The sequence below is a fragment of the Ornithorhynchus anatinus genome, chromosome X1, assembly GCF_004115215.2.
Source record: "Ornithorhynchus anatinus isolate Pmale09 chromosome X1, mOrnAna1.pri.v4, whole genome shotgun sequence".
In the NCBI taxonomy this organism is placed as follows: Eukaryota; Metazoa; Chordata; class Mammalia; order Monotremata; family Ornithorhynchidae; genus Ornithorhynchus; species Ornithorhynchus anatinus.
Window position 1 is genome coordinate 86890923 of NC_041749.1, and position 10688 is coordinate 86901610.

Sequence of the window (10688 nt, forward strand, 5' to 3'; positions counted from 1 at the left end):
GTCATTCTAGCCCACCATCCCCTAGCCCTAACCTCAGGTCCCCCTCCAGTGCCCTCCCGGGACTGGGGGCAAGTGCACGATGGGAGAGGAGAGAAAAACTGGCCCTTTGCCGATAGTGTGTGGGGAGCAGATGCCTCCAGGGGCCGTGGGAGGGATACAGCTTGGCCAGCGGGCAGGCCAGCAACCGAGGAGAACAGGCAGCATTGTGCCCCAAGGCTGGATGGATGCCAGTCATGGTCTCTGTTCCTGCCTTACACCCTTTCTCCCTCCCTCCAGAGTGCAACGCTGCAATCCATAAGAAATGCATCGACAAGATCATTGGGAGATGCACGGGGACTGCGGCCAACAGCAGAGACACTAAGGTGAGCCTGGCTGGGTATCCTGCGGGGAGAGGTTTGAGAAGGCCCACTGGGAGGGGGCAGAGAGGATCTCTAGTTTTGTGTGAAATAAGGGTTTGGACTTTATATCCGGGTTGGAGGGAAAGGCCTGAGACATTGGCTTAACGTTGCCCTGGTGAGTGGGACCAGGGCAGATTCTCTTCTTTGAGAATGGGGCTCTGGTACCCCTAGCATGTAAGCCAGAGTGAAAGCCAGCTCTTGGAGCTGTTCTAGTCAGGATATGATCTTCCTCCTGGACGATTATTAATAATTATCATTATTATGGTATTTGTTAAGCACTTACTATGTGCCATGTACTATTCTAAGCACTGGGATAGTTACATGGTTATCCCATGTGGAGCTCACAGTCTTAATCCCCATTTTACAGATGAGGTAACTGAGGCAGAGTGACTTGCTCAAGGTCACACAGCAAACAAGTGGTGGAGCCAGGATTAGAACCCATGTCCTCTGACTCCCAAGCCCGTGCTCTTTCCACTAAGCCACGCTACTTCTCTAACCCTATGGATGTTGGGGACCAAATCAGCCTTAGGCTATGACCCTCCCCAACCCCCCACTTGGGCCAGGAAATGGGGTCAGCTGCAGTGGGCACCGGGGTCTGCTCCCTCCTATGACCTATGCTGGGGTGGTTTAAATTGGACACTGAGGAGGTTTCAACCATGACTCCTCTTCTGGGAGTGCCCTTGGAGGGTTCCACTGCCTGCCTCATGTTGTACTCTCCCAAGATCTTAGTACAGTGCTCTGCACACGGTAAGCACTGGATTAATGCCAACTGTTGATTGATTGCTCCAAGCTCAGCTGGACTTTTCCAACTTCTGCTCCTAAGGTTAGGACCCTTGGGGGCTGCGAGGCCCCACCTCTGTACTAACAAGGTCTTTGCTTCTTCCGCCTTTCTCCCCTCCGCCTCTTCCCCATCCAACTGCCCGGATGCAGTTCCAGAAGGAACGTTTCAAAATCGACATGCCACACCGCTTCAAGATGAACAATTACATGAGCCCAACTTTCTGCGACCACTGTGGCAGCCTGCTCTGGGGGCTGGTAAAGCAAGGGTTAAAGTGTGAAGGTGCGTGGCCTGCGGGGGCACAAGGGGAAGAGACCAAGTGGCACCAAGTCAGAGGTCCAGGTTCTCCTTCCCTTGCCCTTCTTGCTCAGTCTTCAAAGATCTTATGGTCCCAGTTCCTGGGCCCCTAAGAGGTGGGCAGCCTGACTTCCAGGTCAGGCCCTGCTCCTTTGGATCCATTGAGGGAAGAGCCAGTCCAGCTCAGGGCAGTCGGGTTCGGTCTCTGGAGTGTGTAGGCCAGGAGCATTATGGGGTGGCCTTGGCCCCAAGCAGGTGAGTGAGAAGGGAAGGGTTGAGGGAGCCAGGGGCTCCCGGCTCACCACCTGAGCCAAAGTGCTGGGGTCCCATTGGGCCCAGAGGAGGATCTGCACTGACCTTTGACCCTATTCACTCAATCGGGTTCAAAGTGCTCCTTCCCCCCTGCTGTGGAGAGGGCAGGTTTGACTGTGCCTCCTCTGCCTCTCAGAATGCGGGATGAATGTTCATCACAAGTGTCAGAAGAAAGTGGCGAATCTATGCGGCATCAACCAGAAGCTTTTAGCTGAAGCTTTAAATCAAGTTAGCCAGGTTCTCAGGCCCCCGGAGATGAAGGTAGGGGGATGGTAGGGGTGGGGGGGATGGTACGCTGACCCCAGCCAATCGCTGGGCTGACTGCGAGGAGGGTGACGAACAGGAGCCTCACTGGCCTCTCCTCCTTTTGCAGAAAACCGGCCGTAAAGCCGATGCGGATGTGGAATGTATTGGCATCTACCAGTCGGTTGAGAAGAAGGTGGAGACCATAGGAGAGTGCAGTGCCGGTGAGAAAACTGAGGGACCTGGCCCGAAATGACGCCCGAGACCACCCGAGATGTCTATGCTTCAGTTTCCTCACCTGAGCCTTCCCTGGGGTGACGGGGAGGGCCGGAAGGGCTTTGGAGCTGGCTCTCAGAGTGGCCCTGGCGGGGTCTCGCTCGCATTGGTGGAAGCTGGTGGCAGTAGGTTCCCCTTTTATTCTCAGCTACCTGACCCCTGATGCAGGGGGAAAAGGAAAGTCAACCCTGAACCAGGGAATAAGCCAGAACAGCCTTGCCTTGGAATTTCTGCCCTTGGCGGGAATCCAGAGAGGAGACAGGAGAGGTCCTGCCATCCAGATGATTAGCCCGACCCAGTCAATCGGGACAGTTTCAGTCCTCACCCAAAATCCCATTTCCTGAATCCTTCTCGGCCACTCTCCGAACTCTGGTCAGGGACCCAGAACCCGAAGAGCCCCCCAGGGGTTACTGTGGGCGTGGCTGCATCTGGGAATGAGGACCCTGCTCTGCTTTCTCTGGCTCTGCCCCAACCCAGGCTGAGTGACTGGAAGAACGCCAATGGGGGGCGGGGAGGGCGGGGAGGAGGGGACGCTCACCCACCCACCCTGGATTGGGGACCCTCTCAGTCCTAAGGGGACACTGCAGCGCCCCGGGGGTGTGGCCGGAACCCAGGATTCTCCCGATCACCCCCAGGGAAGCTGGAGGAGAGGGAGGAATCTGACACACTGCTTCTTCCCATAGAACCATCAACCTCTAAAACACCTAAAGAAATCCTAGAGGAAAAGCATAATCTGAACATCGAGAACTTTACCTTCCACAAAGTCTTGGGCAAGGGAAGCTTTGGAAAGGTGAGGAGCTGAAAGGCCTAGGAGGAGTGGGGTGGGAGCAAAAAAGGACAGGGAAGATGCACTCCACAATACCGTGGGGATACCCATTCTTGCTCGCTGACACTCCAGAAGAAATACTTTTTTACCCAGTGGCTGATCAATGTGTGGAATTCATTCCCCCAGAAAGGAGGCTGAAAGTACCAGGTTCCAAAGAGGGGAATGGATACATTCCTGGACAAGCGGCCCATAATGGGCTCCTAGGGGGAAAGCTGGGGCTGGTTGCTGGTCTGTCTCTAAACAATAGACTTGGTGGCAAGGAGGGCAGCCAGCACGTGGTTCCTCCACATATCCTGAGGCCACTGTCAGAGACACAATACTGGGCCCTGCACTCACTCACCTCCCGCTCATCCCCTTTCCCAACTTTCTCTCCCTGACTTTCTCCTATCTTGGTTCACAATCGAGAATAATAATAATAATGATGGTATTTGTTAAGCACTTACTATGTGCCAAGCACTATTCTAAGCGCTGGGGTAGACACAAGGGGTGGTGGTAACACAGAGGTGAGCAATACTAATAATGATAGTATTTGTTAAGTACTTACTACGTGTCAAGCACTGTTCTAAGCGCTGGGGGACAGACAAGCTAATCAAGTTGGACACAGTCCCTGTCCCACATGGGGTTCACAGCATTTGTTCCCATTTTACAGATGAGGTAACTGAGCTAACAGAGAAGTGAAGTGACTTGCCCAGGGTCACACAACCGACAAGTGGCGGAACTGGGATTAGAACCCAGGTCCTTCTGACTCCCAGGCCCTATCCAGTAGGCCAAGCTGCTACTCTTCTTGTCCTGCTCTTAGCCAGATATCTTTTAGGCTAACAGCTGGTTGGTCTGTGCTCATTCAAATGGCTGCGATAACGTGATTCCCATAGGCTCGTTCCATGTCTCCATTCCCTCTGTCACTGATTCAACATCTCTTTACCCCTCAGGTGCTTCTGGCAGAACTGAAGGGAAAGGGGGAGTTCTTCGCCATCAAGGCACTCAAGAAGGATGTTGTTCTGATTGATGATGATGTCGAGTGCACTATGGTAGAAAAGCGGGTGCTAGCGCTAGCTTGGGAGAATCCATTTCTCACCCACCTGTTCTGCACCTTCCAAACCAAGGTACTTCCTCTTCCCTCCCTGCTCTAGCAAGCAGTCCCCAAACGTTTTGTTTTCTAATCCTGCCCCCCGCTACCTCCACTTTGGGGCCCAGACCCCTGGAAAGCACAGCCTCAAGGCCCCCAGCCCCTACCATCTCTGTCTGATGCATGCTTTCTTCTCCCCACTTGTCTTCTGCACCAGGACCATCTATTCTTTGTCATGGAATTCCTGAATGGGGGAGACCTGATGTTCCACATCCAGGACAAGGGCCGATTCGACCTCTACAGAGCCACGTAGGAAGGGCCGGGGGTGGCCTGTGCTGAGAAGGCATGGGGGAGGGCACAACTGGAGAAGACAGAGCAGAGCCCCATCCTTCCTTCCAACTAGCCACTGGGGGAGACCCTGGGAGGGAGTTCTAGGGAAGAGGGGGAGAGGAAAGATCTATTCTGAGTCAAGGAGTAGTGTCGGGGGCAGGGAAAAGGTTGCAGGAGAAAGAAGCCAAGGAGTCCCTGGACATTGGGAACATGTCAGTGATGTTTCGAGATAGTCAGCCAATTGTATTTATTGAGTGCTTACTGTGTGCAAAGCACTGTACTAAGCGCTTGTGAGAATACAGTATAACAATAGACAGACACATTCCCTGTGCACAGCAAGCTTATAGTCTAGAAGGGAGATGGGGGCCCTAAGTTCCTGGCTAGTCCCCAGAGCAACTCTGATCTGAGCTCTGGCCAGACCTAGGGGGTCCCAAGGATAAAAAGACAGATGGAACTTCATCCCCCAGTACAGCAGCCTCTCTGTCTGGGGCCCAGGGTCCCTTTACCCTCTTTGCACTGAACCTCCCATCACCTCTCATCAACCCTGACCTGATGACAGGAGCTGGGAACATGGGGCAGGGTAAGGGGATCCCTTCCCCTCACCTCTACCCTCAAGTAGCCCCATTGCTTCCCCAAGTGCCCCCGTTGACATGTCTGCCTTCTCACCCTCAGGTTTTATGGAGCAGAGATCCTGTGTGGTTTGCAGTTTCTGCACAGTAAAGGCATAATTTACAGGTTCGGGATGTCATTTTCAGTCTTTCGTCTCGGGAAGTTGGGCCCTTGGGTAATGCCTTTCTCCGTGAGCCCGAATATGGCCAGGGAGCTGGAGCCACAGTGGCAGTGGGGGTTGAGGGCCATCTGGGTAGGGGCTAGGAGCCAGGGGATGGCAGCTGGCTTGCCCAGGCACATCTGACACCCAGATGGGGACCGAGAGGGGGAAAAGGTTCAGATCCCAGCCCAGATCCTGAGCTTCCCCAAAAAGGTTTCTGGGGAAAAGATCCTGATCCCTGGCAAAGGAAGGGAAGAAGGAAAGTTCTGATGGAAAGGCAGGTCCCTGTCCTTGGAGGCTATCATTATTATTATTATTATTATTATTAATAATAATATCTGTTAAGCTCTTTCAGTGTGTCAAGCACTGTTCTAAGTGCTGGGTAGATACAAGTTAATCTATCAGACACAATCTTTACCCCACTTGGGGCTCACAGTCCCTGACAGTCCTCTCCTTTCTGCTGCCCACAGGGACCTCAAACTGGATAATGTGATGCTGGATAAAGATGGGCACATCAAGATTGCTGACTTTGGGATGTGCAAGGAGAACGTGGTGGGAGAGAACCGGGCAAGCACCTTTTGTGGCACTCCAGACTACATAGCCCCAGAGGTGAGGGCAGCAGACCAGCAGGGCCTAGGCTCAGGGGGGGATGAAGATTAGGGTGGAAAGGGCTAAAGAGCTCATTCCAGATGTCCAGTGAGACCTGCCAGGTCAGGAAGGTGGGTTGGGGTGGGGGGCCAGTTCTTGGCCAACTCCTTCGTCCCAGAGGAGCAGTCAAGTAGTCACTCCTGGGAACTAGGAGATGGAGATTTGGTTTCTGGTTTCATGGAATCCCAGAACTGCCAGGGTTCTCAAGGGTTCTGGGTGGCCCAGCCACATGTCTCCAGGCAGGTGAACATCTAAACCAGCCAGCACCAGTGAGGTGCCGATCCTTTTCTCAAAGACTCCCAAGGTTGGAGATTCCCTGACTCTCTCAGCAGCCCCATTCCAGTACTTCATCACACTCATAGTCAAGAAGTTCTTCCTTCTGCCCAATCCAAACTGCTCCTGTTATAGTTTAAGCCCTTTTCCCCTTGGTCCCCATTCTCCAGTGGCTTTAGAGAACATCCTCACCATGAAAGCCCTTTGTAGGCTTGAGTTTCATCGAGTTTCTCCTCAGCTTTCTCTAGGCTGACACTGCCCCCCTCCCCAACTGCAGCCCCTGTGAACTCCACAACCTTTCCTCTTAGGACCTATTTTCCATCCCTTTCATGATTTCTGTTACAGGTCTGAGGAAACTCAGCCTGGAGAGCTCTCTTTTTGCCCTCAGATGGGGGTGGCTCAGCTTTCACCTCTGCCTGCTTCCCTCCAAAGAGCAACTCCATAATCTCAGGAAATTTAGCCTCAGAGCTAGCATGGTCATTTGAGAAAAATAAGATATGTGTTTTTGACTTTGTAGCATAGCTGCCCACTCCACGGGGGTCATAACCCCTACCATTTTCCAAGCTGGACTCCCAACCTCACTCCAGCTCTCTGACAAGACCTGAGAGTTGCATAGCAGGTAGGGCTGAAAAAGCTCCCAAATGGTGGCTTTTCCACCTATAAACTCTTTGAAGCCTGTTTCTCTCCCAGTCAGCTCCCCTAAAATTCACCCCCTTTCCACTCACCCTCCCCCCCGTCACCAAAACTCTGCTCAGTGGGCATAATCACTACCCAATACAAGTCTTCAACCAGGACTAAGCAGTAACTAGGCTGACAAACAGGGACTCTATCGAGGTGGGGGCTCTGTAGTCACCGGAAGAGGTAGTGGGGTTTGCCACTTGACCCATCTACCCCGTGGCTCACTTTAGCCTTATAGTAGGGGTAGGAGGAAATTGCGCTTTGAGCTCTCCCTGTCTGACCCAACTGTCTGCCAGTTTTAGCATGTACCCCGGAGGGATGGGGGTGCAGAGAGGAGGGGGTTTCTTGCTCATAGTCCCCCTTCAGGACTCGCCAGATCTAACTTATCCCTGCACACCTCAGCACTTTCTTCAGGTGAAGCATAAAGGTTTTTGTAGAGCAGGGCCTCTAGTCTTCCATTCTTCATGGCAGAATGTTCCCCAGCTAGAACACCCTCATTTTACAAGGTCTTCTAACTAAGCAGCTGCCACCATACAATGGCTTGAAAAGATACTCCTGCAAAGTAACCCTGGAAACAGTTGGGGTTACGTTTTTATAGTCCAGCACTAAGGCTTCCCTACTTAAGACCTTTCTATCCCTTTTCTCAAGTGTGTGAATGTAAACAGGGGCATAGATACCAGTCACAGTTCACAGCAGTGAGGTTGGGGGTGGGGGTGGGCGTTATTTTAGTTGTAAACTAAAACTAAAGGTAAATGAAGGGGATGAAGAAACCACCTTTAAAGACTGGAGCAATGAACAGATGTCACATTCCAGAAGTCCTGCTAATCACCAGGTCATGGACCAGAAGAGCAGAAAATAAAGTCTTAGTTCAAAATGCAATCTTTCCTTTCTGCAGGGTGAATCCTAAACGAGAGTTTAAATGACTTCAAATTCCCAAAATGCTACTTTACCGTTTGCAGAGTCTCTGTAAATGTTCCTTTGAGCCACAGGGCTGCAGCCTCAGTGAGCGATGTCCAACCAGAGACCAGGTCAGCCTGTCTGCCTCCCATTAAACCCTTTCTCTGTTCCCGGCCCTGACAATTCCTGGTCCACTACTGGTTCAGTCTCTTGTGACATCATCCAGGTGAAAAAGCCCCCTGCAAGGGTTTGTCTCTTCCCCCTCACTCATCAGTCTGGCCCAGGAGCCCACTCGTAGATCATTTAAGGAGGAAGGAAAAAAAACCCCCGAAACATTACAGTATATTTGAGCAAAACATAACTCGTAGCAAAACTACTGTTAGCTCTGACCGTTTTTAAAGAGGAGACTTGGCCTGTCCCTCTCGTAACCCTACATCAAGATGCCTGGGCTGTAGAGCCAGTTCTGGCCCGACCTACTGTGTGACTGTAGGCAATTCATTTAACTTTTCCTGGGCTTGTCCGTCCCTCCTTTGCTCTCCTTTCCTTCCACCCTTCTTTCCTCTCGGGGATCTCGGGAGAGAAATGAGAGCATGAGAGCCTCTCTGAACAGTAGGGGAGGGGGTGGGGGATGAAAGATGCCAAAGAAAGTACAGATGGAAAGGTGGATATGGTTGTGAATAATAATAATAATGTTGGTATTTGTTAAGCACTTACTATGTGCAGAGCACTGTTCTAAGCGCTAGAGTAGATACAGGCTAATCAGGTTGTCCCATGTGAGGCTCACAGTCTTAATCCCCATTTTACAGATGAGGTAACTGAGGCACAGAGAAGTTAAGTGACTTGCCCACAGTCACACAGCTGACAAGTGGCAGAGCCGGTAACGAGCCCCACTGGGTGCTCCCCGGACAGAGTGGTGATGTCAGAGGTGGTCATGGGGGTTCTACTCTATGAGATCTTCATTCTCCCCTCGGGCAGATTCTGCAAGGCCATAAGTACACATTCTCCGTGGACTGGTGGTCATATGGGGTTCTACTCTATGAGATGCTCATCGGGCAGTCTCCCTTCCACGGGGATGATGAGGACGAACTGTTTGAATCCATCCGGCTGGACAACCCCTACTTCCCCCGTTGGATCACCAAAGAGTCGAAGGACATCCTAGAGAAAGTAAGACCGCTGGAACTCCAACTGAGGTGGGGCTCTCCAAGCTGGGCTCCTTAGCCCCCATCCCATCTACCTCCTCCCCACCCCATGCTCCCATATCCCACTCCTTTTATTTACATCTCCCCTACTTTTGACATACACAGCATACAGGGAACCTCACTAACCCTAAAATGTTTATTGTAACGCCCGCCCCCCCACCATCCCATGATGCTCTGCACACTATCCCTAATATACTTTGGGGCCAGGCCTACTGACATTCCCCCTTCATACCCTCCTGTTTGTTGCAGTTATTTGACAGAGATCCAAACAAAAGGCTAGGGGTGACCGGAAACATCAGGATGCACACCTTCTTCAAATCCATCAACTGGACGTTGTTAGAAAAGCGGCAAGTGACTCCACCTTTCAAGCCCAAAGTGGTAGGTGACTTGGTTCCGAGTCGGGACCACAGGGGCTCGTGCCCTTCCTCTCACCTTCACCCCATTCGTACCCTGAGCCCTTTCTTGTGTCCCATCCTTCCTCCTATCAACCGTCCTCTTTCCTTTTCAGATTTCCCCTCACCTCCTTCTTCCTCACTTTAGAGAGAAAGTGTCAAAGTGTGGGCTAGGCCAGGCTACTTTTTTCATTTTCTCTCCCTCTCTTCCCATATTGTGTAACTCCCTGCCCTCTTCTTTTTCTCCTCAATTTTGCTACTTCCCCCGCTCCCTCCACCCCTGTATCTGCCTCTCAGAGAAGCCAAAGGGAAAGTGTTTAAAACAAGATGGAAAAACACTCAACCCTAACAACTCAATTTTATTCAATCAAAATGTAGACACTCGGGGTAGTGGCCTGCATCACGTCTTCTCTCCTGTAAGCTCCTTGGGGGCAGGGGACATGTCTGTCAATTCTGTGGTACCACACTCTTCCAAGTACTTATTACAGTGCTCTGCACCCAGTAAGCACTTAACACCATTGATTGATGGCTACAGGTGGCATGGGCCCTTGGGCTTGTGCCTGAAATCTCTCCTCAGGCTGCAGCCAGAGTGATCTGGAGTGAGGGGGCGGGGCTTGCACTCCAGAGACCATCGCAGTCTTCAGTGCAAGAGACCTACCTACCTATGGAGCTGCACATCCAAGGGAGGGGCCCAGCCCACCCCCCGATCCCCAAACCCTTCATCAGAGAACCTGGCCAGCCGGAGGAGACTAAGCTGAGTCTAGCGGGCCCCGCCCCAATGCTAAACTGGGCCGGGGGGCAGGGGAGGATGTTTGGGAAGAAACGGGCATCAACCGGGGTCCCCGATGAATATGCCTTCAGAGCAGAGGGCTCCCCCCGCCCACAGCAGAGAGGGAAAGCAGGCTCCATTAGGCTCAGCTGGGGCAGGTGAATGGAGTCTGATCTCTCCAGTCTACTCACACCAGCCCTGTTTGGCTCCTCCAGAAATCAGCTAGTGACTACACCAATTTTGACCGAGAATTCCTGAGCGAGAAGCCGCGTTTATCCTACAGCGACAAGAACCTCATTGAGTCCATGGACCAGGCTGCCTTTGATGGTTTCAACTTTATCAATCCCATTTTTGATCGGCTCTTGCAAAAGAAAAGCTCCCCCAACTAAAGAAAACATGCCGTTCTCCCAGCCCAGGGGTTTAGCCACACAAGCTCACGCCAACAAGTGTGAGCAGGCCACTCCGTTTCCTTCCTCCTTGTCTTCTCTAATAACAAGCATCAGTGTCATTGAAATGTTTTTTTCTCGCCTCCTCAAA

General features: G+C 52.1%; 1 protein-coding gene across 7 annotated transcripts in view; it reads left to right on the forward strand.

Moving 5' to 3' along the window:
• PRKCD (protein kinase C delta) overlaps positions 1 to 10688 on the forward strand; it is a 56034-nt gene extending 45346 nt beyond the window's left edge. For 5 of the 7 annotated variants that reach the window (XM_039910170.1, XM_039910168.1, XM_039910169.1 and 2 more), the window contains 12 exons: positions 277 to 362; positions 1329 to 1458; positions 1922 to 2046; positions 2159 to 2252; positions 2988 to 3094; positions 4060 to 4233; positions 4414 to 4505; positions 5199 to 5261; positions 5766 to 5904; positions 8767 to 8955; positions 9240 to 9368; positions 9960 to 10333. In XM_039910170.1, coding sequence (XP_039766104.1) covers positions 277 to 362; positions 1329 to 1458; positions 1922 to 2046; positions 2159 to 2252; positions 2988 to 3094; positions 4060 to 4233; positions 4414 to 4505; positions 5199 to 5261; positions 5766 to 5904; positions 8767 to 8955; positions 9240 to 9368; positions 9960 to 10313 — 1682 coding nt within the window. In that variant the 3' untranslated portion in view covers positions 10314 to 10333. Of the gene's footprint in view, positions 1 to 276; positions 363 to 1328; positions 1459 to 1921; positions 2047 to 2158; positions 2253 to 2987; positions 3095 to 4059; positions 4234 to 4413; positions 4506 to 5198; positions 5262 to 5765; positions 5905 to 7789; positions 7883 to 8766; positions 8956 to 9239; positions 9369 to 9959; positions 10334 to 10366 lie in introns of those variants that run through there. The other 2 variants (XM_029050909.2, XM_039910172.1) reach the window with 2 other exon arrangements.